We start from the raw sequence: 24,120 nt of genomic DNA on the forward strand, positions 1-24,120 counted from the left end.
TGGTTCTAATGAATGCAAGAGCTTCCATAGGCAAGAATCTATTTCATAAAATGCAGCTTATGAAGTCATCTACAAAAGTAGGTGCCACAATAAGTATATGTGTTTTTAAGATGTGACAGGACACTTGTTGATATTGCCACAACAAACTCATGTGGCTACTTTTCTGAAAGATAGTTTTCATTTCTGAGTCTTGTTTCCTTCTAAAAAGGAAACATTAGTTTCAACTTGGAGTTTTAAATCACCAAGCTTACAAAACCATTTTCTATTTCTTATACGTTTGAATATGATCTTTCTAGGTTTCAGAAGCTGAACATGCCATGTCTTCAGCATGAAATTGCGCACACGATTGGACGTATTCTTCAGCATTATGTTGCAGAACTTGAGGCAACAAAAAAGGTATTTACAGTGCAGTCCAATACATGGCTACTCAGAAGTAGAGATGTGAAGCCCCCTCCCCCAAAAAAGAACAAAACTAGAAGGATTGGGGGAAATCCATTTTTTCTGGGAGTGGGGTTTTTCTTGAAATTTTCTGTTCCCCCCCCCCAGACTTCACATCTCTACTCAGAAGTAAGTCCCATTCAGGTTATTGTGAGTTGGTACCAAGCAAATGTATTTTGGATTGCACCCTTAGTGGATTTACCTTGACTAGAAATTGAAAGCTTTAATGGGTTTACTTGTTTGTTTAATCAGTTTTGGTTGATTAATTTGTAGAGAATAATTTTAATGGACTTAGTGTCCACTTGTGTATTTTCTTAGGGGTATCTTGGTTCTGGTGTGTTATTACTATAGGGAGAGGGCCTTTGTGGCAGTAAAGTAGGATATGCATTTCAATAATAAATATATAGATAAAATAAAGACAAAAATATTAAATATAGCCATCCCTTATAACAAGCAGTTGCTTTTATTTATTAAATTGTTAGTTACCTTATACATTCCTTCAAAAAAAGGCACTTGTTTTGGTAATATATACATTTATTTAAATATAATTGAATGATTAATTCTGAAAATAACTTAAAAGGCTGATGATTAGAGATTGGGTTGTTTAGCATTAAAAGGATTGTGAAATAGAGAAGCAGCATACATGTGAGAAGAGGGCAAGTGGAATTTTATGCATTTTTTCAACTATCGCTAATTTGCAGACAGGAAAATGAGGACATGTAGCATTACTAATTTATGCTGTGGATAGTTATCAGCATGTACATTAGCTCTATTTCAATGCTTCATTGTAATATTTCTTTTCCCTCCTTTATTCCATTATGGAAACTGGGCACCTGATTTGACGGCAGCAAAGAAGTGGTTATTAGGAGTGCCTTTTACCAGCTTAGGCTGATATATCAACTGCAACCCTATCTAGAGAAAACAGGCCTTGCCTCAGTTATCCATGCACTAGTTACATCCAGACTAGACTACTGCAATGCACTTTATATGGGGATGACCTTCTTCAAGTGGTGCAAAATGCAGCCATCTGGCTATATCTGGGAGCTGGGTGGTCAGAACATATTACACCAATATTGTATCAGTTGCTGTGGGTGCCAGTAGGGATGTGATCCATTGGCTTGTGCAGCTTTGAAAGCATGCCATCGACCTGACAGGCAGCATTAATTTCTGTTCATTCTTTGTCCGCTGTTCATTGCTTTTCCCCAGGTAGCATGCCATCATACCAGAAGGATTCCTAAATGTGCTTGGGGAATTAGATCCTGCTGAAGGTCACTCGGTTGAAACCCTGGTGATGGAATGGAATACAAAGATCACCAGGACATTAGACCGAGTGGCTCCGAAACGTCCTCTCCCCCTGGAAAGATCTCAAACGGCACCTTGGTACACACCACGGTTGCGTGTTCTGAGACAGGAGGTGAGACGACTAGAGCGCCAGTGGCGTAAGTCCTGCTCCGAAGATGCCCGGACACAAGTTAGAGCAGCAGTAACTGCCTATCATGTGGCAATAAAGGCAACAAAGAAGGACTACTTTGCTGCCTCTATTGCATCAGCAGAATGTTGTCCCAGGAGGCTATTCCAAGTGGTCCGAAGCCTGGTCGGTCCAGTTGCTCAAGAACCCTTGGAATGTTCAAAAGCCTCCTGTGACAATTTAGCAAAACAGTTTGCTGATAAAATCAAGCATCTAAGAAGCTCGATTCCGCATACCGTGAATGCAGATAGTGGACCGGAGTTGACCAGTCATAATGTGATCCAATGGGATCGGTTTCGGCCTCTTCCTTCTGAGGATGTGGACAAGGTACTGTCAACTGTGAAACCTACCACCTGTCTCTTTGATCCTTGCTCGTCATGGCTCTTGATGAGCTGTAAAGAGAAATTGGCCGATGGGATCAAGGCGGTGGTAAATGCATCCTTGAATGAGGGTGTATTGCCATTAGCCCTCAAGGAGGCAGTTATAAGACCAATTCTGAAAAAGTCCTCCTTGGATCCACAAGATTTAAACAACTTTCGCCCAATTTCAAATTTACCATTTCTGGGCAAGGTCATTGAGCGAGTGGTGGCCAATCAGTTGTCAGCACATTTGGATGAAACGGATTATTTAGATCCATACCAATCAGGCTTCAGGACTGGACACAGAACAGAAACAGCCTTGGTCGCTCTGGTGGATGATATGAGGAGGGCATTAGATAGGGGAGAACTCACATTTCTTGTCCTCCTAGATCTCTCAGCGGCTTTCGATACCGTCGACCACGGTATCTTGCTGGATCGTCTGGAGGGATTAGGAATAGGAGGCACAGTATTACACTGGTTCCGTTCCTTTCTCTCCGGTAGACAACAGCAAGTAGCATTGGGAGATGAGGTTTCAGACCCTTGGCCCCTCAATTGCGGTGTGCCACAGGGTTCTATCCTTTCTCCCATGCTATTTAACATTTATGTAAAACCGCTGGGAACCATCATCAGGAGGTTTGGGCTACAGTGTCACCAATATGCAGATGACACTCAGCTCTACCTCTCATTTAAGTCCTCACCAGAGTCGGCTGTGGAAACCATGTCCAAGTGCCTGGAATCTGTGAGTGGATGGATGGGAAGAAACAGGCTAAAGTTGAATCCTGATAAAACTGAAGTACTGCTCGTGGGAGACAAGGGAAGATTGGGAGACATCGACCTGATATTTAATGGGGTACAATTGCCCCTGAAAGATCAGGTCTGCAGTCTTGGGGTGATTCTTGATTCCGAGCTGTCTATGGAGGCCCAAGTTTCATCGGTGTGCCGAGCAGCTTGGGGTCAACTGCGCCTCGTTCGAAGGCTGCAACCCTATCTTCCTGTTCACCAGCTCCCACTTGTAGTGCATGCTCTGGTCACCTCTCGTTTAGACTACTGCAATGCGCTCTACGTGGGGCTACCCTTGAAAATAGTCCGGAAACTACAGCTGGTACAAAATACGGCGGCTCGTATACTCACGAATAGCCACCGATACGATCATATTACTCCAATGCTTTACAATCTTCACTGGCTTCCAGTTATTTTCCGGGCTCAATTCAAGGTGTTGGTATTAACCTTTAAAGCCCTATATGGTTTGGGCCCAGTATATCTGACGGAGCGCCTCCACCGTCATAAATTGTGCCGCCCTATGAGATCTGCCACACAGGACCTGCTCTCAGTCCCGCCAACTAAAGTGGCTAGGTTGGTGAAGACTCGGGAGAGAGCTTTCTCTGTGGCGGCCCCCTCGATCTGGAACTCTCTCCCAATAGATCTTCGACATGCCCCTTCCCTAGAAATATTTCGCCGGGGTCTGAAGACTTGGCTCTTTAACCAGGCCTTTACAACCTCTGAGACTCTAGGGTAAATTAACCTTGTATTGAAATGCTGATAATTTATTATACTGAACTTGTATGTAATGTATTGACTATATCTTACTTATTGTATTTTATCATAATTTACTGTAAGCCGCCTAGAGTGGCCATTGGCCAGATAGGCGGCCTATAAATTAAAGTTTATTATTATTATTATTATCATGTGGGTTATAGCGCCATCTAGCGTCCGGAGGCAAGATTGAACTGAAGTCAAGACCTGGGCTGCTCGCGACCCTCCCGCTCCAGTTCATTCTTGCCTTCGTCCAAGGCAGTTGTACCTACGTGTAGTGAGATTTTTGTATGAGTTTTGTGTGTGAGAAGGGTGAGTGAACAGTATTGAGAGAGAGAGACCGTTTGCAGTTGGGGGACTTTTTTTCCTTTCAGTTTTTCTCCCTCTTTCGCTTCTCTCCTCTCTCATTTCTTCCCCCCCACCTCTTCATTAACTCTTCGTTACAGGGTTTGGCAGTTCCCCCTTGTCATTTCTGGGTTTTAAGGGGTTTGGTATTTTTCCCTTCTCATCTTTTCATTATGGGCTCACTGCTGCGGCCCCAGGGCTCTGCTAAGCCTCCCAATAAAGCCTTTTAAAATTCATTTTGGACCAGAGTTTGTGGCTGTGGCTCCGATCGTCGGTTGGGGTGGCAGCGCCTGCTGTCGGGACTGCTGGGAGCTCACAGAGGTGGCTCCTCTTACCCTTGCCTTTTCCATCTCGGGGTTCATGGTGGTGGCCCTGAAGGACTATACCAGAGCTCGCAGTTACAGCTTCGGTTGACTGCAGGGGGTAGCGTTTTATAACACACCTCCCTTCAGCTTTTCTTTGGTTGCAGTCAATTACTGAGGTAAATGCGGCTCACCTAGAGCTCACGGCTGTAGCTCATTCCCCTTCTGTTTTAAGGTGGAGGCTCCAGCTCATTTCCTCCTCCTGTTTTAAGGTGGCACTTGCCACGGCTAGGCTCTAGTCGGCTGGGAGGGGAAGATTTTTGCCAGAGCTTGCAGCACTCCTTTTAGTAATTGGTGGGGGCGCTGCTGATGGCCTCTGGTCATGGCCGCTGCTGCGGTCCACAATTTTGATGGCCGCCATTGTTGCCCACATGCTTGATGGCCTGGTTGTCCACCATTTATGATTGCCTTTTCCCGCCTTTTGGCACGCCTGCCATTTTGTTCTTTGCCTTTTTCCTGTTCTTTTGAGTCAAGGGTTTTTTAGCCTTTTATTGTCTCTGCTCCCCCCATATAGGGGCATTTATATTTGGTTATGCAGGGGGATATACAAGGCATATATTGCTACACTAACAGTATCTTTATTAAAAAAAACACTAGGAGGCAGAGAGACTACCAGATATCTAAGTGCACAGGAGCAGTACCGCCCCCCACCATGTGAATGTACCTGGGCTCTGATTTCATTGTACCTCGCTGCTAGTAGTACACTTGGGGAGGTACCCCTCCCCTCGTCCATGGGTGTATACCGGTGCTCCTTATTCACACTGCATCCCTCTTCCAGAGCATGTGTCAATAACACATACCACACCCCTCACTCTCATGTGTATATAATATGGCTGATCAGGTGCCAGATGCAGCCCAAGCACTCGTGGCAGAACAGCAGTGCAATGCCCCATTGTACCACAAGTCTACAAAGCACAAGCCTCCCAGATATCACTCCAAGGCTATGGGCAAAGCTAAACACTTGTTTACCCAGTTGGCTGCCAGGTGAGCATGATATGTTTCGGTTCCAGCCTCAGAACCCACTACCTCGGCCACTTCAATAGGGCAGGAAGCTGGCCAAGAGAGATTGACAGCCTTCTTTCATTCCCCCAATGGGTCATCAGAGGAGGGATTTGGAAGTTTTCCAAACCAACCAACCTTGGATGAAATCACATTTGAACCGGCAGGGGGGCACCAGGTCCCAAATTCTCCAGGTGGAGGCCACCCTGATTTTCAACAGGGCCGAGAGTCATCTGATATCCTTGAGGGCAGAATACCTCAGCGGGGTTCTGAATGTTACGGCAGACTGGCTCAGCAGACAACAAGTGATTCCAGGAGAGTGGAAACTACATCAGGCAGTGTTCGGTCTCCTTCAACGTCGTTTCGGCAACCTGACAGTAGATCTGGGTGTATTGTACTGTACCACTTTTCAATTTCTTACAGTTTAAGTTTCAATAAGTTTATACCGTGTGACTGAGTCAAGACCTTTTCAGATAGGTTCTGAATGTTGCTGCACTTTAGTTTGGGAAGTGCCCTTATTTTCCTTGCTGTTGTGCCTGTCTGTTTTTTACGGCTGTTCAGATATTCTCATCACGAACGCACTTGACTTCAGTACATTCTTGCCTCCAGACACTAGATGGTGCTATAATCCACGTGATGGAATGATACCTGGGAAAACCACCTTTTAGGTGAGACCAACGGTCTGTTTTATCAGTCTGATTTTTTCTCCAAAAATTATCAATATCAATATCAATAATGGAAAGGAAAGCAGCTTTCACTGGGGCTGGTCAGTTTCACATTAGCAAGCAGAGACAGCTGCTTCCTTTTGGAAAAGAAAGGAGGAAAGCAACTTTCAGTGCCCCCCATCCCCTCCTCCTCCTCTGCAAGTCTACAGAGTCCTTAATGTGGGCAAGACTCTCTAGCCCAGCCTTTCCCAACCAGTGTGCCTCCAGATGTTGTTGGACCACAACTCCCATCATCCTCATCCACAATTTCCAGTGGCTGAGGTTGAGGGGGGTTGTGGTCCAACAACATCTGGAGGCACACCAGTTGGGAAAGGCTGCTCTAGCTTGTCCTTTTCATCATTTAACAGGTTATCACTACAGAGATAAGAAGGCAAGCCTAGAGAGGCTCACCCATGTTAAGGACTTTCTAGAGACTCTCTAGGATTGCCTTTTAATCTCTGTTATGTTTGGCTTGTTTCCTCCCTGCTTAGAGCTTGGATTATTCAAATGGAGAGACAGTGGCAGAGAGAGAGAGAGACCTGTACTGCTTGCTGTGCTATAACAATATATCTGAGGGAAAAGAACGATATATTTAAGGGGGGGGTCTGGTGTTGGAGGAAAGCCATGACTTTCGGAGCAAACAGGATCATTCTGCAAAGATGGAAAATCTGATGCTCAATCCAAATTCAGCAGAATTCTTGCCTATCCCTAGTTGTCATTGTGTTTTCAGCACCAATTCATGGTGCTGTTTTTGACCTTTAAATTCCTAAATGGTTTCCAGACAGGTTCACCAGCATGAACCTGCCTGTGTCCTAAGATCAGCATCAAAGGCCCTGCTCACCACTCTGAGGTCAGACTGGCAGACACTAGAAACAGTTTCTTTTCAGTGGTGGCCTTTACAAAGGACCTTGACAACCTATTTCTTTCAGACTGCTTTTTGTCAGAATACTTTCATTAAGAGAGCTGTTGACTTTTAGATGTTTCAGTTTTAGCTAGCTGATAATGTATTGATCATTCTGTTTTAGCTGGGCTGAATAATGTTTTAAATGATATGTTAATAGTCCCCCCCCGCTTTTAAAATCTGTTTTAGCTGTGAACAGTTTTATCTGTATTTTACTGTATTTTGTAATTTATTTTATTATGTATGTTAACCACCTTGAGAGAGGGCATTGTCAATGCCACACTTTCATGTGCAGTTCCAAATGTCTCATAGTTAAAGCAGGGGTGAGTTATCTGTGGCCCTCCAGATGTTGCTGGACTACAATTCCCATCATCCCTGACCGATTGCCAACCTGACTGAGGCTGATGGGGACTGGAAGTCCCATAATATCTGGAGAGTCACAGGTCCCCTAGTCCTGAGATAAAATATTAGCAGAAGGCATGTTTTAAACTTAGCATTTGCTTTATTGTAGCTTTATCAGGCTCAAAAGGATGATCCTCCCCTGGCTCGAAACATGCCTCCAGTAGCAGGAAAGATCTTGTGGGTGAGGCAGCTATTCAGGCGTATAAGTGAGCCAATCAACTATTTTTATGTAAGTGACAGATTTTGTAAACTACAACAAGCAGATAAATTACATGGTCTTGCCTCTCTTAAGCTTGTGGTCCAGTGGCAAGAATACTGCTGGTTATCATAACCTTTCCTCAAATCTTCCAGAAGGATTGGTGCTGCTGGATGTGAAGTGATATAGAAGAGTCTGCAGGTGGTGCTGTTTGGCTGATTTTGAAAGCAATATTGAAAGCGATATCCAAGCTCACTAGGATCCAGTGCCTATTTTCAGAGTTTTCTGATTCTTGTTAGTAGTGGCCCTAAAGGTCATGTTGCTGTCACTTTGGAATGGCTGTGGGTGTCTAGAAACCCCAAAGATGCTGTTCAGTGTCATTATTTTGCAAAAGAGGTAACATTCTATCAGATCTCTCAAGGGGATTTTTTGAACTCTGTGAATTGGTATAAATCTAAGCCAATTGACACCATCAGTTTTTAAGATGGATTTCAGTAAAATATAACATTAGAATCTTCAGAAATTGTTGGAAATGCTAAACTGTGAAAAACTATTTCACCTGTAGATATTTCTCATTCCATGTAGATTATTTGAATGTTTAGAAAATCAGATGTGAAAGACTGTGCTTTGCTCCTGTGAATATAACACACTGTTCTTCTTAATGGTTAATAATAAAACAAGTGAGATCTGCAACAAAATGAGTATAGCCTCATCGCCTAACAGGCGTGCTGTTTTTCGGGATACCATCCATCCATCCATCATGGATGCTATGAACTATTAGAACAGGTTTGTCTAACCCCCAGTCAAGTGGCCTCATTTGGCCCCCCAAGCATTTTTCTGCCTCTGCAACACCCCACCAATTTTGAAAAAAAATAAATAAAAAAATAAAGTAGACACAGTGAGCAGAGAGGTTTATCTGTCCCCCGAGGTCATGAGTTGATTCACATGCAGATCATCCCCTTCCCAGTCATCAGATCGATCATTTGGTGATCAGGGAGGGGTGACAAACTCCTTCTCAGCTGATCTGCAGTGTGGGTGGGGGCACTGTGTGCCTATGTGTGTGCATGTGAAAGTATGGGGTGGCTGCACCCACATTTGACCATGCCTACAACTGTTAGGCAGCTCCTGGAGGATTGGTCAAGGTTAAATGTGGCCTTCAGGCCAAAAAAAGGTTAGATACCCTGTATTAGGGGCCCATTCACTCTTACCCTATGTCCTCATTTTTCATTTTCATTTTCTAGCAGTTACTTTACTGCGTAGAGTGCCGCACCTGCTGTTTTTAACATTTAATGCTAAGTGTGGAGGACCCAGTTTTCATCAAGACCGCATCATGTAGAAAGGGGAGGCTTAACCCTTCCCAGCTATGATCATGACAAAAATATTTCTGTGCAGCAGCTAGCTTAGAAAATGAACTCCTATTGGCACCAATAGGATCTGTTTTATAAGGCTATTTGCCATGTGAGGTGCAATTTTCATCTCTATCACTTCTAGGGAAGGAATGGTTTAAACCTCCCCTCCTTGTGAAAATTGTCGTGTGCGTTTAGTAATATGTTTAACACACACACACCCAAACTACTGAAGATGCTTAGTTTTCACTGGGCTGCTTTTGGAGGTGTTACTGTTTTTTCTTTTAGTTTACAAACTTATGTACTTCCATGTACTGGGGGGGGGTAGGAATCTCCCACGAATGTACCACTTTATTGGTAGCTAGGTCCAGTTTACTTCAAAAGTGGTCGGAACACAATAATCTCAGTTTGCTGTTATCAATAAAACTATCGTATGGTAGCTTTCTTTGTGCCTTTGGCTAGGATCCAAAAAGATTTTTGTGCAAGTGCAGGGTTGAAACATACATGCAGCCAAGATTTCATTAGCTTTCCCTCTAGCATTTCCCAGCTGTCAAAGAGATAAACTACTATCCATTAAAAAAGTCACTTATCTATTCAGCAATGGGAACTGCTAGAGAGAAAACAGTAAACCCCCAGCTGCTTATGCATTTCTCCTTCATGTATTTATTTGACTTTGGGTCCAGGCATATCAAAGCTGAATTATAATGCTGTCTGTAATTACACTGAAGGGGTGATGGTGTGCATTAATAGCATATGTGTAATCTTGAAAGCCTTTTTAAAAATTCATATTATGGTCTCCTACTGGGAGGAAGGGCGGGATATAAATCTAATAAATAAATAATAATAATAAGATTGTACAGTAGTTATGGGGAGATACATTGAATTCAATGTATCTGGATTTAATTTTAATATATTGGCGCAATATTTCATTCACTTATCTTTTTAATATGTATGTCTTTAATTACAAATATTTTAACAGAAAAATTCAGATATCTTGGCAAGTACAGAAGGTAAAGCAGTGGTTCGATTATACAATAAGATTTCCTATGTATTGGTGGAGTTTGAGGTACTATATCACACAGCTTGGATGAAGGAAATTTCACAGCTACAGTATGGTAAGTTGTTTGAACAACAACAAATATTACTGAATAGTATCATTGCACTGCCAACTTGGCTCTTGGCAATACCCTGGATTTATATAACTGAAAAATGCTCTTAATTATATATTATTTCGCCTATTTAATTTCAGCATTGCAAGTTACGCTCTTAGTACGTCATCCTGAAACTGGCAAACTATTGGTTAATTTTGATCCCAAAATATTAGAGATTGTTCGAGAGACAAAATGTATGATAAAGATGGGACTAGAGGTACCAGAAGAGGCAAAAAGGATAGTTAAGATTGACGGTCAAGTTAAAACAAACAAATTATGTTTGGAGGTAGGTAGACGATTATGATACTTTTTTTAAAAAAAATGTATAACTTTGATTGGATTGCAGTATCATATTTGCATGTTTTCTGCATATAGCACATCTAAACTTTATTCTAGCAGTCATGTCAAATTATCTGGGACATGGTTAATTTAGAACTGATATCCAAATGAATAAATTCACCATAGGTTGCTTTATATAATTAGTGAATTGCAACATGTTTTGACACGTGCTTGCTTTTGTTCTGAGTCTAGTCACTGCGTATTTACTGTGGACTTTTAAAGAAAAAGACTGAGAAATAGTCCTTGATTATCCAAGGTTGCTGCATTACTTGTTGTCTTTTTGGTATTGCAGGCTAACATGGCTACTCTTCTGAAATCTATTTTTAAATCAATTTCTTTATGTCTCCCTAAATACTGCTTGTATTATGATGAACACAGCTTGCATAAAGAAGGACAAAACAAGGCATGATGATGGAGATGTGTGAATGCACCTATTTCTGTTTAATAGCAGCTGTGTGGGGCAGAGTCCAGCGTGGATTGGGACCAAGATGGCATGGAGTGGGTTTAACTGTTCCACCTGCATAATTTACAAATGAATATTGACCACCCCTGAAGCTGCTTTTTCCCCTGTCAGGGAAAAGATAAAGATTATACCCCAGAGCTGCTATTTGCAATTAAACAAATAAATAAAAATTAAAAAGATATCTTAGTTGTCATGTCTAGTTTGACCCTAAGCTCCTTGATGCAGCAACAAATCACCTTTCCCTCCCAGGGCAAAGCTCACAGCCCCCACCCTTTAAAAAAACTTAATGTGTGGTTTGACTTGTTCTGTGATGGAATACTGGCTTTTACTGTGAGGAGATAAACTTCTTATTCCAAGTTTTTGTGAGAAAGGTTAACATGTCCCATTTGCAAGTATCTTTGGGGGTCAGAGCTCTCTATCTGCTGGAGAAATATCATTCTTAACACTTTTGGTACCCCTGTCAGTGAAGCCAAACACATATAATGTCGATAGTCAGTAAAACCTCACCTAGTAATATAATCATTTTTTCTGTGAATGCCTTATGTTGTCAAGTAGCATATACATAAGCATTAGGAAGAAATTCCTGACAATATATGCATGTTATTCAATAGTGGAATAGACTGCCTCGCAAGGTAGTGGATGCTTCTTCATTAGAGGTTTATTTGCAGAGAATGAAACCTGTCAGGATACTAAAGAAGTTGATTTCCTGCATTGGCAGAAAGTTGTACTATATGATCCTTGGAAGTCCCTTCCAACTCTATGATCCTATAAGCCAAAACTTGGCAGGGGGCTTCAGGAGATTGACATTTTAATTGCTATTAAAATTTAATAAGATACTGAATATTTGCTTATTTATACACAGAATATTCTACACTGCTATGAAAATTTGTGTCAAGAAGTACCAACTGTATTTGTCAATTTGATGGCACCAAACATGAAGAAGGTGAGTTGTGATAAATGGTGACTGGTGTCCATTGGGACTGGTAGGGCAGAAGACAGGTAGGCCAGCAGTAGGTGAAGCCAGAGGCAATGACAGGCAGAGGCAACTAATTCTAGTTTTGTCCCCACACTCCTCCCAGCTGAGTTCTACAAAGCGAACACACAGACTAAGAAGCTGACAGCCAGTGCTACTGCCTGGACCAGTTGTAAGAAAGAAGGCAGGTAGGTGGGGGCAGACTGAGAGCAGGCTGAGGTTAGGGGCAGTGCTCCATTTGCCCTAATGGACCAATCTCCGCTGTCCGTGATAAATGTAATTTATTTCAAATCAATGCATTCATTTTGTGTTAGGGGTGAATATTTGTTTAATAAATGTAATTCTGTTAAGAACTATGGCATTATAATCTGTGTTGTTCAAACTTTCAAGGCTCCAGTGAATCAAACCTGTAATTTTACTCTGTGTAATTGTTTTAAAATATGTTCATATTTTGATAAAATTTTGTCAAGTTGTTTCTGATGTTTGCTTCTGTCTGTATTTTAATGAATATTTAGATTGCTCTTTGTGACCCGCTTAGAGACTTTCTGTCAAGTAAGCAGTACATACATTTTGTTATAAATAAATAAGAATAAGAAGCTAGGAAAAACTATCAATATTTTCACTGCCTATAGTTTGTCACAGCTATGACTGTGACCATCCTGATAGGCCAGATAAATACATTTCTCCATATTCCAAATGTCCTTATATTATAATTTTTTAAATGTACACCTGAAGGCCCTGCCAGGATTTCCTCAATGATTGCACGTGTTGGGAATAGCTTCTTGAATACAGTTAAAATGGGCACAAAGACCTGTCTTAAATATCTAATCATAATGCATAAAAACAATTAACCTGTACAGTGTAAAATTAACAACCACTAAAACTTGCCTGCAGACCTCCAGTCTTATATAATAGTGAATGGGGAAGCTTATGGTTGTCAGGAGCTCCATGGTGTGCTTCAGAGCAGCCGGACAGTTCTGCAGTGAGCTGAAAGACTCTACAGTGTCACCTACTTTTATTAGAAGCAATTCAAGATAGTCCAGTAACATTGAAGGAGGACCAAAACAACAAAGTTATGATTTGCACCTGCTAGAGCCTGCTAGGCTGGACAACAACTAGAGTGCAAGTGGTGAAAGATGTGCTATGAGGCTGATCAGGCACAAGTAAAACATCACAACTGTGCTTTCTGTGTGGCATTGAGGGCAGTGAAGAAGGCCCACTTCTCTGCCTCCATCGCATCCTCAAGTAGCCGTCCAGTGGAGCTTTTCCGTATTGTCAGGGGTCTGTTGACATCAACTCTAGGAAATGGAGTTTTAGACCCTTCAGAAGCCCACTGTGAATTGTTTGCAAGGCTCTTTGAGGGTAAAGTTGCTCGCCTCCATAGCAGTCTTGATACCCCAACCACATCTACTGTAGTCCCCAAATGAGGTGTCCAGTGCAATGTGTGCTGCAACTTCTTGGGAACAGTTTCAGTTGATGCGGCCTGATGATGTAGACAATGTGCTTGCGGTGCTGCTGCCAGCAGCATGTCCTCTCAACCCTTGCCCTTCTTGGCTTATTAAAGCTTGCTGACAGGGTTTGACCAAGTGGATCCAGGGTGTGGTCAACACATCATTCCGGGAGGGAGTGGTTCCAGCCATCCTGAAAGAGGCAGTGATCCAACCACTCCTGAAAAAGCCCATCCTGGACCCATTGGTCTGTGACAATTACCAACTGGTCACAAATACGCTCTTCTTAGGGAAAGTGATTGAAAGTGTTGTGTTGCAGCAGATTATCCTGACCTGTTCCAGTCTGGGTTCAGGCCTGGTTATGGGAATGAATTGGTGTTGGTTGCCCTGATGGATGACCTTTATTGGGTGAAGGACAGGGGGAGTGCGACCCTGTTGCTCTTACTTGATGTCTCAGAGGCTTTTGATACCATTGACCATGGTATCCTTCTAGGCTGACTTGGTGAGCTGAGTATTGGAGGCACTGTTTTAGAGTGGTTTCAATCCTATCTCCAGGGTCATTCTCAGAGAATAGCATTGGGTGATTGCCTTTCAGCCTCTTGGCAGTTGTGCTGTGGCATGCCGCAGGGTACCATTTTGTCCCCCATGCTGTTGAACATCTATATGAAGCTCTTGGGAGTGGTCATCAGGAGATTTGGGGTGAGGTGTCAGCAGTATGCTGACGATACTCAACTCTATTTCTCTGTAACATCTGAATTGGGAGAGGCTGTGCAAACCCTGGACCACTGCCTGGACTTGGTGAGGGGCTGGATGAGGACCAATAAACTGAGTCTGAATCCTAGCAAGACGGAGGCGCTGTGGGTTGGTGGTAATTGGGTTCAGATAATTGGTCAATTGCCTGCTTTGGATGAGGTTGTACTCCCTCTGAAAGAGCAGGTCCATAGTCTGGGGGTGCTCCTGGATCCACCTTTGTCATTAGAGGCCCAGGTGACCTCAGTGTCTAGGAGTGCCTTTTACCAGCTTTGGCTGGTAAGACACCTGCTGCTGTTTCTGAACCAGGATAGCCTGACCACTGTTGTCCATGCACTGGTAACCTCCAGGCTGGATTACTGTAATGTGCTCTATGTGAGGCTGCCCTTGAGGTTGGTCTGGAAGCTGCAACTGGTGCAAAATGCAGCAGCGAGACTGCTCACTGGGGCAGGGTATCACCAACATGTCACCCCGCTGCTGAAAGAACTACATTGGCTGCCCATTTGCTACCAGGCCAAGTTCAAAGTTCTGGTTTTGGTGTACAAAGCCCTATACAGCTTGGGACCAGGATACCTGAAATACCGTCTTACCCCTTATATACCCAGTCGATCACTGCGCTGTGCAGGTGAGGGCCTCCTGCAGATATCATCTTATCAGGAGGTCTGTTCTGCACAACATAGGAAATGGACCTTTAGTGTGGCAACACCTACCCTGTGGAATTCCCTCCCTTAAATATTAGACAGGTGCCATCTCTATTATCTTTTCAGTGCCTATTGCAGACCTTCCTCTTTCAACAAGCCTCTTAAGATCCCAGTCTGGATCTGTATTGGAATTGCTTTTTAATATATTTTTTATAAAAATCTTTTTTAAAAAACAATTTTTTTAACGTTTTTTTCTTTAAGATGTCTTCAAAGCTTGTTTAAAAATGTTTTAAAGAAGTATTGTTTTAATGTATTTTAAAGTCTGTTTTTATGATGTTTTAAAGTGTTTTTAGTGCTTTTGTTTGCCGCCCTGGGCTCCTGCTGGGAGGAAGGGTGGGAGATAGATAGATAGATAGATGGATAGATGGATAGATGGATAGATGGATAGATGGATGGATGGATGGATGGATGGATAGATGGATGGATGGATAGATGGATAGATGGATAGATGGATAGATGGATAGATGGATAGATGGATAGATGGATAGATGGATAGATGGATAGATGGATAGATGGATAGATGGATGGATAGATGGATAGATAAGATAGATAGATCTCATAAACATGAATCCATCCTTTCCCCCCCAAAAAAGCGCCTTAGGCATATATTTCCCCAAGTAATACCAAGAAAGGTAGATGGCTAAAAGATCAAATATAGCAATATAATGTTAACTATTGCCTGTCATTTTAGACTTTTACATTCTTAAGTTGACTAACAAGGCTATATTAATAAACTGGTAGCAACAGCACTGGCCTTGTCTGCATTTTTTTCTGAAATGAAGTGTAGGGTTGCATTGAGTTGTGTATTAGAGTGTATAACTGGGTACATTTCTTACTAATAATATTTCTTAAGCTTGAGTTCAAATTTAAAGAGTTGTGGAAATCCAGGGTTTACACTAATCCACAGGAGATCTATTGTAGATTTCTATATTTAAAAACTAGAGGGACTAAAGATGATTCCGTGTTTGTGAGACCATGTGAGAGTGAAACAGGGTTAGGAAGAAACGTCTTAGTACTGGAGAAAATGTATATGGTTATTGTCTTTGGTTTAATACAACATAATCCATAAGGAAAGGCTAAAAAAGAAATGAGTGAACCTGAAATGAAGAGTCATTTGATTGTCATGATCATTTTTTATATGCTATGGTCGCCCTGATAAATACCTTCTTCTCTTGTCTATCTACATTTTTTAGGTGGAATCTGTGCTGAGGCAAGGGCTTACAATTTTAACCTGGTCATCTTTGACTTTAGATAGTTTCTTCCAAGAAGTTGATGAAGTTATGAAAATGTTTAATCAACTTTTGAAAAAGGTATGCATGTTTTCCAATTCAAGTTCAATAGATTTTTTAAAATTGTTGTGTTATTTATATTGCACCATCAGTGTACATACATATTACAGAAGAGATAAGCAAAAACAGACAAGTCTTTGCCCCCAGGGAGCTTACTGTCTGTAATAATAGAGAAAACCAACGGAGTGAGAGAGTGAGAGAGTGAGAGAGAGAGGACTAGGGAGGCATGAGTATAAGCAAAGCCAACTGCACATACAACGCTTGGGACCAGGTGCCTAAAGGAACACCTGCTCCTCTGTCAACCTGTGCATATACTGAGGTCATGTGCCAGTGCACTTCCACCATCAGCAATGAAGTGGGTGGCAACCAGAGAGAGGACAATCTCCCATGCATGTAAGATGATCTCAGGTGGGAAAACAGCTCCACCTTGTGGTTGAAGGCAAAATAGAGCTGTTCAATATTTTTCAGAGTCTTCTGACTTCTGTTAGACTTAGAGAACAGTTTCTATTTTGCCTTCGCTGTGTGTGGTTGTGGTCTCACTCTGCTCACTCCTGTGATCAGGCATGTTGTTCTTTGGTGTCTGTTGTGTTTGTTTCTTCATTTGTGTGGCCACCTTTATTGTCCTTTTGATTTTTTTAAAGGGGGGTTCAGTTAGTTTAGAATTAGTTTCTTTAGAATTAGTTTCTTCCCCAAACCATTAGATTGCCTTTCATTCTAACCTCTGTGGGGGTTGTTCTATCATTTACTCTCAGCGGCAAGAGGCAAGCCACTTTCACACCTACCATTACTTCTCCTGTCTTCCCACCTGGCTTAACCTCAGCCCCCATCCTGCCCGCCATTACCGCCGCCCAGCCAGGAGTCTCCCGGCCAGCAAACAGCAATACTCTAGCAACCGGCAAGAAGCTTCCATCTGCCATTAGTTCAGCTGCTTCACCCGACATTACTGTGGCCTGGCCAATAGTCCCAGCAAGCAGCAAGAAGTTCTTGTTCGCCATTAGCTCAGCAACTCCCCCTGCCATTAATGCAGCCCAGCCAACAGCTCTTAGATGAACAAGCAACAGAATGCTGTTGCCCCACCTTTATGTCCAGGTCACTCCCAGGGGAATAATGGGTAAGAGTAAGGAGAAGTCGGCCGCTCCAACAAAGAGGGCTTGCCCTCAATGCCGACAGCCAACCCCTCATCCATACGGCCAGAGGGTGTTTTGGCAAGGATTCAGGAGACACAGTTCCCAACTACATCCACCAGGGATCTGGCTCTGAGATTCAACTCATTCAGTATGGCGGGTCTTCTGGAGTGTGGGAGAAGCCAAAATATAGCAGTGTTGTTCTCCCTTGAGGGATCCTCCACTAGCCTTGGAAAAGGCGGGGGTACAGATATGGGCAGACAGGTTTTGGCGGGAAGCAAGCAGCCTGATAATACGGCACAGTCTCTTATCAGGAGGTCCCTAAGGCATGAAGAGTGGCTGTCTGGGCATAAAGAGCAGCTGTCTGGAGATGAAGGGGAGCTGCACAGGGGGGAGTTAGAGGCTCTATTTTCCACATCCTCATCTCCTGAAAGTTTTGTAGGCTTGGGGAGTGACCCCACTGCACAATCAAGTGGCTCTCTCCATTTAGATCAATCAGCTGTGCAGCCTGTGTGTTCTCATCAATCAGTGCATACAGACCAATCACAATCCCTACCAAGTTCTCACCAGCCCCTGTTCAGTTGCAATTCTCTTTGGATATGCTAGATCAGCTTAAGCAATTGCTCCTAGCTGATTTATCTAGGGATCTCACTGCTAGGGCTCATCCAGACGGAGCGGGATAATCCAGGTTTTCCATACCCGCTCTGTCAGCTGAGAGTCCTCACTTGCCCCTTTTCCCGCTCCTTTCCCGCTTTTTGCTGATATTAAAAACACGCTTTTTTACCGGCCGCACACGCAGCCCGAACATGTGGCATCTTCTCGCTTTTTTCCTGTCCATGCCCCCGACACATCCCACTATGTTCCGATTCATTGGGAAAATATGACGTCTGCTCCCCTCTCCCCTTCCACTGCTATCAGTTCTGCACATGCGTGCTTGAATGCGGAAGCGCGAAAGTTTGAATTTCCTGTGGGCGCAATGGAGGTCATGGCCCAAACTGAATTTGGAGGAGGGGGCCACGAGTCCTCCCGTAGCCTGTGGGGCCCTGGGCAAAATCATAGGTGGCTGATGAAAGGGCGGCGGGCAGCACAAAGAACCCACTCAGGCAGGGGATTTGCACCTCCCCCCTAAAAGCCGTGAGCATGCCTGCTTCACAGCTGATGAGCCGGGATCGGGCAGCACAAGGAATTCACTCAGGGGATTCAAACCTCCCACCAAAGTACCTCACACAAACCCGATTCACAGCTGATGAGCAGAGAGGGGGGAAGCTGTCCAGCCACTCATCTGGGGATGGGGGATGCCCCAAGAGCGGGAAGCAGCTTACGAGGCTGCATGGCTACAAAGGAGAAAAACACACCACAGCCCACCCAGCTTCTCATCGCACACAAACAACACCTATGGTTACGGTGTCCCCCACTTTACACCATGTCTGCTTGGCAAGCCTTGCAGAACTGTGCATTCGTGGTAAACCAGAATAGTTATTCCATTTGGCAAGCGTGTTCTTGGATATTTCCCGTTTCAGCTTGCCAAACACTCCCTCTGGTTACAGTTAGCCATAAGTCAGGATCGCAGCTAATTCCGTTGCTATGGGCGAAAGGCTATAGCTCTGTGACAGAGCACCTATAGCAGCATATCTGCTTGGCAAGTCTCGCAGAAATGCGCATTCGTGGTAAAGCAGAAAAGTTACTCCATTTAGCAAGCGGCTTCTTGGATATTTCCCTTTTCGGCTTGCCAAACACTCCCTATTGCAGCCATTTATAAGCCCCTGCAAGTACATCATAATTTGGGCGCAAAAGTGATTTGTGTTTCCCCTTCCAGTTTCCCCTTCCTTCTGCTGCTTTCACAAATATGCTTTCTTGCATTTCTGCAATCACGTTAATCCAAAACGGTTAAACAGCTTTTCCACCATGACTCCTGCTTCTGCGCAAACCCACATTTCTGCACCTGTGCAGTATATCCAACAGCACTGATTGGCCACGTTTTCCCGGGCGACATTTCCACACAAGCGCAAATGTGCAAAGGACGGGATTGGCTGGAAAAGAGGAGGGGGACTGGGGAACCGCCCCAGGACCGCCCATGCAACAGCGTCATCTCTTAAATCCGTGGTATTGCGTCCAAGCGGCCGAAGGAACCGCGGATGATTCACGCTTTTAAAAAGTGTATCGCATTTTCCGCGGTTGTGCGAAAGCGGATTTAACCGCGCGAAAACGCGCTTTTGCACTCGGTGTCATCAGGACGACCAAAAAATAATGAGAACACAAAGCGGTCATGTCACACATTTTGCAGTCGTCTGAATGAGCCCCTAGTTTAAAGGTGACACTCCCATTGTCAGATCCAGATATGTTAGTAGGGCAGATTTTAGGAATCCCATGGTGTCAGATTATGAGACAAAGACAGACTGCAGCCCAACTGCCTACACAGACACCTTCACCTCAGTCTAACCAGGGGCAACCTCCACCTGCACCCTTACTCCTCAGTCTCCTCAGCTCATGCCTCAGGCTCTGAGGGACCAGATAGCTGCTTCTCCAGATCCTCAGGCGGTGGCAACAGGTAGGGGTAGACTTTCCTTAAATAGGAACTCTACTGGCAGGCTAGAGGATCCTGATTCAGACTAAATTGTGTTGGATGAGGAAGAATGGAGCAGGGAATCGGAGTCAGAGGGATTATTTCAAACAGGCTTTTCCAGGATCTTCATTATTTTCCACTACTTTGCAAAGCAATGGAAACCTTGGATTTAAATGCTTCAGAATAAATTTCTAACATTTCACCCAGTCTTCCCTTGGCAAGAATTGCAATAGTCTGTCCTGATCCCAAGCCCAAGGCTAGGATAGTCAAGTTGCCATCAATACTCCCAAGAGTAACCAAAACAGAATTTGATACGCTTTTGCAATATAAGAAATTAGTACAGATTGCCAATAAATATTATGTTCTAGAGCAGTGATTTTCAACCTTTTTCATCTCATGGCACACTGACAAGGCGCTAAAATTGTCAAGGCACACTATCAGTTTTTTAAGATTGTGTTTAAAGTTCAATAACTAAAATTTTAATCGTGTTATTTTTAAAAAAAATAAATCAGTGGGAAATCTGTGCTTGGTGATTTTTCATGATGTCCCTTGTCCGAGGGTGGATGGTTGACAAGCATACCCTCAAGTCCTCCTCCAGTGTTTGAAGCCGCGACCTGTTCTTGCTCTTCATTGTGTTCATAGCAGAGAAACCAGCCTCACACAGATAAGATGTTGAGAAAGGAAGAAGTGCTTTAATCGCCATCTTTGTGATGATGGGGTATTCCTCTCGGACAGACAACTAGAATGAGGCCATATCTGTTGATGAATGTTTCAGTTTCAGTCCTCTATTATTTCTGATTTCCGTCAGCTCATCTTCTTCTGCAACAGTTAATTCTGCTGACTCGCATGCACTTAACACAAATGGATCTCTCACCCAGTCCAAGGAAGATACATCAAGTGACGGGAAATACTTTTCAATGTTTTTACTCAGCAGTGACAAACTTTGTAGAACTAAATCGACAAGATTTTTGTCCAGTCTGCAACGTTTTGTCAGTTCAAATATTTCAACTTTGTTCTCTTTTTTGATTCTGGCTCCCCACAGTGTTAGTTTTTCCTTAAAAGAGATGACTTTGTCAGTACAAGTAAGAATATTTTCATTCTTTCCCTGTATACTCTTGTTAAGAGTGTTCTAAGCTTGGAAAATGTCAGCTAGGAATGCAACTTTATTGCACCAGTTCTCATCACTAAGCAGGTCAGCCAGCTCAGACTCTTCTGACATAAAAAAAATTAGAAGCTCTTCCCTCAGTTCATACAACCTTGAAAGCACCCGCCCTCGAGATAGCCATCTCACTTCCGTGTGCAGTAGAAGTTGTGTGTGAGCAGCTTCCATGGCAGAACATGGCCTACTCTTGATGTAGTTAACCATTTTGATCATCTCAGCCAGTACTTTTTGGAGTTCAGGTAGTACTGATTTTGAAATGAGGGCCTCTCTGTGCAGAAAACAGTGTGTAAAAACAATGCCAGGGTTCTTTTGTTTGGCCAGTTCGATGAATGCTCTTAGGCTTCCCGACATAGAGGGAGCACCGTCTGTGCAGATGCTGATGCATGATTTCCATGACAAATCGTGAGAATTGAAATAGATGTTGACTACATCAAAAATGTCTTGGCCTCTTGTTGTTTGTGGAAGTGATTTGCAAAATAACAATTGTTCAATGATGTCTCCATTATAAACAAACCTGCTGTATGCTAGGAGTTGAGCTTTTCCAGTGATGTCAGTTGACTCGTCCAACTGGATAGCAAAGAAATCAGCTTCTTTAACGTTAGCTATCACTTGTGACTGAATGTCTTGAGACATGTCCTGTATACGCCGACTAACAGTGTTGTCTGACACAGGGATTTTCAAGATCTCTTTTTCATATGTTTTGCCAAACATAATATTTACAATTTTACAGCATGCTGGTAAAATTACTGACTCAGCAATTGTATGAGATTTCATCTTTTTTGCCACGATTTCAGCAGTGGCATAGCTTGCTTCTTGAGCTTTGTCAGAAATAGTTGTGATTTTGGTAAATTGTTTAGCCTGACATGTTTGATCAGCTATAACCCTTTTAAAATAATCAATTGGTTTCTCACATAAATGTGAGTGCTTTGTGTGAAGGTGTCTTTTCAGCTTACTTGGAACCATAGCTTGGTTTGCCGGTTTCTCACCGCAAGCAACATGCTTAGGACGTGACACTTCTTCTCCCGATGAAATGAATCCAAAGGACAAATAGTCTTGCATCCGTCAGGACTTGGACTCCAATGTTATAGCAGTGGATTTAAATGAGGCATCCGGAGCACAGTCTGGTCATGTTTTGTTGGATGAGTTTCAATTGGTACAGCTCGAGGACGTCGACAAGGTGCTTGGACAGGTGCATGCGACCACGTCTATATTGGATCCTTGCCCCTCTTGGCTGATAAAAGCTAGCAGGATTGGAACCACCGGCTGGGCCATGGAGGTGATTAATGCCTCATTATGAGAGGGAGTGGTCCCTGGTTGCCTGAAGGAGGTGGTGGTGAGACCACTTCTGAAAAAATCTTCCTTGGACCCAGAAATTTTTAACAATTACAGGCCGGTAGCGAACGTTCCATTCCTGGGCAAGGTTCTAGAAAGAGTGGTCGCGGACCAGCTCCAGGCACTCTTGGATGAGACTGATTATCTAGATCCATTTCAATCGGGGTTCAGGCCCGGTTTTGGCATTGAGACGGCCTTTGTCGCCCTGTATGATGACCTTTGTCGGGAGAAAGACAGGGGGAGTGTAACCCTGTTGATTCTCTTTGATCTCTCAGCGGCTTTTGATACCATCGACCATGGTATCCTTCTGGGGAGACTCGCTGATTTGGGAGTTGGAGGTACTGTATGGAAGTGGTTCTGCTCCTATTTAGCGGGTCGTCTCCAGAAGGTAGTGCTGGGGGAGTCTTGCTCGGCACCCTGGGTCCTCCAATATGGAGTTCCACAGGGGTCAGTACTATCCCCCATGCTTTCTAACATCTACATGAAGCCGCTGGGTGCGGTCATCAGGAGCTTTGGAGTGCGTTGCCACCAGTATGCTGATGACATGCAGCTCTACTTCTCCTGTTCATCCTTTTCAGGTGAGGCTGTCAAGGTGCTGAACCGATGCCTGGCTGCGGTAATGGACTGGATGAGAGCGAATAAATTGAAGCTCAATCCAGATAAGACTGAGATGCTGTTAGTGGGTGGTTCCCCTGACCAGATGGGAGAGGCTCAACCTGCTCTGGACGGGGTTGCACTCCCCCTGAAGGAGCAGGTCAGTAGTTTGGGAGTTCTTTTAGAACCATCCCTGTCACTAGAGGCACAAGTAGCCTCGGTGGCACGGAATGCTTTCTATCAGCTTCGGTTGGTGGCCCAACTACGTCCCTATCTGGATAGGGAAAACCTTGCTTCAGTTGTCCATGCACTGGTAACCTCAAAATTGGACTACTGCAATGCACTCTACGTGGGGCTGCCTTTGAAGACAGTTCGGAAGCTGCAGCTCGTGCAAAATGCAGCAGCCAGATTGTTAACAGGGACTCGGAGATGTGAACATATAACTCCGATTCTGGCTTGCTTGCACTGGCTGCCTATATGCTTCCGGGTTCAATTCAAAGTGCTGGTTTTGACTTATAAAGCCTTACACAGCTTGGGACCACAATACCTGGTGGAACGCCTCTCCCGATATGAGCCTACCCGTACTGTACGTTCAACATCGAAGGGCCTCCTTCTGGGGGCCCACCCAGAGAGAAGCCCGGAAGGTGACAACAAGAAAACGGGCTTTCTCTGTGGTGGCCCCCGAACTATGGAACTCTCTCCCCAATGAGGTACACCTGGCGCCAACATTGATGTCCTTCCAGCGCCAGGTAAAAACCTTTTTGTTCTCCCAGGCTTTTTAACAACATTTTAACAACATTTTTAACATCTATTGTAACACCTACACTTGCACTTATGCTCTTAATATTTTAGTAATCTTAATTACTTAACATCTTACATGCATAAACTTCCATGGAAGTTCCAACCCTGATCATGCAGGGTTTCAGGTTCATAGAAGCCTATGTGCGTAGAGGTCTGCATGCATAGGTTGCCCCTTGTGTGGACATTTGTCAGGCCCAGGATGTGACTCAGGAACCAGACCAATGGCTGTAGTTAATTCGTGTTTTATTAGGGTAATGTCCAAACAAAGACTGCGTTTTCTCATGAAGCAATACAGGGATACAGGTCCTGCGGCATTGGGAGAAAGTTGACAGAGCAAGGGACTTCTTCCCGCCTGTTCTTTAAGAAGGGGCCAAACG

At 43.8% G+C, this 24,120-nt stretch overlaps 1 protein-coding gene across 1 annotated transcript in view; it reads left to right on the forward strand.

The window, feature by feature from the left end:
- The window catches only part of DNAH8 (dynein axonemal heavy chain 8), a 338,579-nt gene that overhangs the window by 58,031 nt on the left and 256,428 nt on the right, over positions 1-24,120 (forward strand). The window contains exons 15-20 of the mRNA XM_061624897.1: positions 297-396; positions 7,621-7,740; positions 10,033-10,168; positions 10,303-10,490; positions 11,869-11,949; positions 16,072-16,188. Of these exons, the coding sequence (XP_061480881.1) occupies positions 297-396; positions 7,621-7,740; positions 10,033-10,168; positions 10,303-10,490; positions 11,869-11,949; positions 16,072-16,188 (742 nt within the window). The remainder of the gene's footprint in view (positions 1-296; positions 397-7,620; positions 7,741-10,032; positions 10,169-10,302; positions 10,491-11,868; positions 11,950-16,071; positions 16,189-24,120) is intronic.

Source organism: Rhineura floridana, chromosome 4 (genome assembly GCF_030035675.1).
Source record: "Rhineura floridana isolate rRhiFlo1 chromosome 4, rRhiFlo1.hap2, whole genome shotgun sequence".
In the NCBI taxonomy this organism is placed as follows: domain Eukaryota; kingdom Metazoa; phylum Chordata; class Lepidosauria; order Squamata; family Rhineuridae; genus Rhineura; species Rhineura floridana.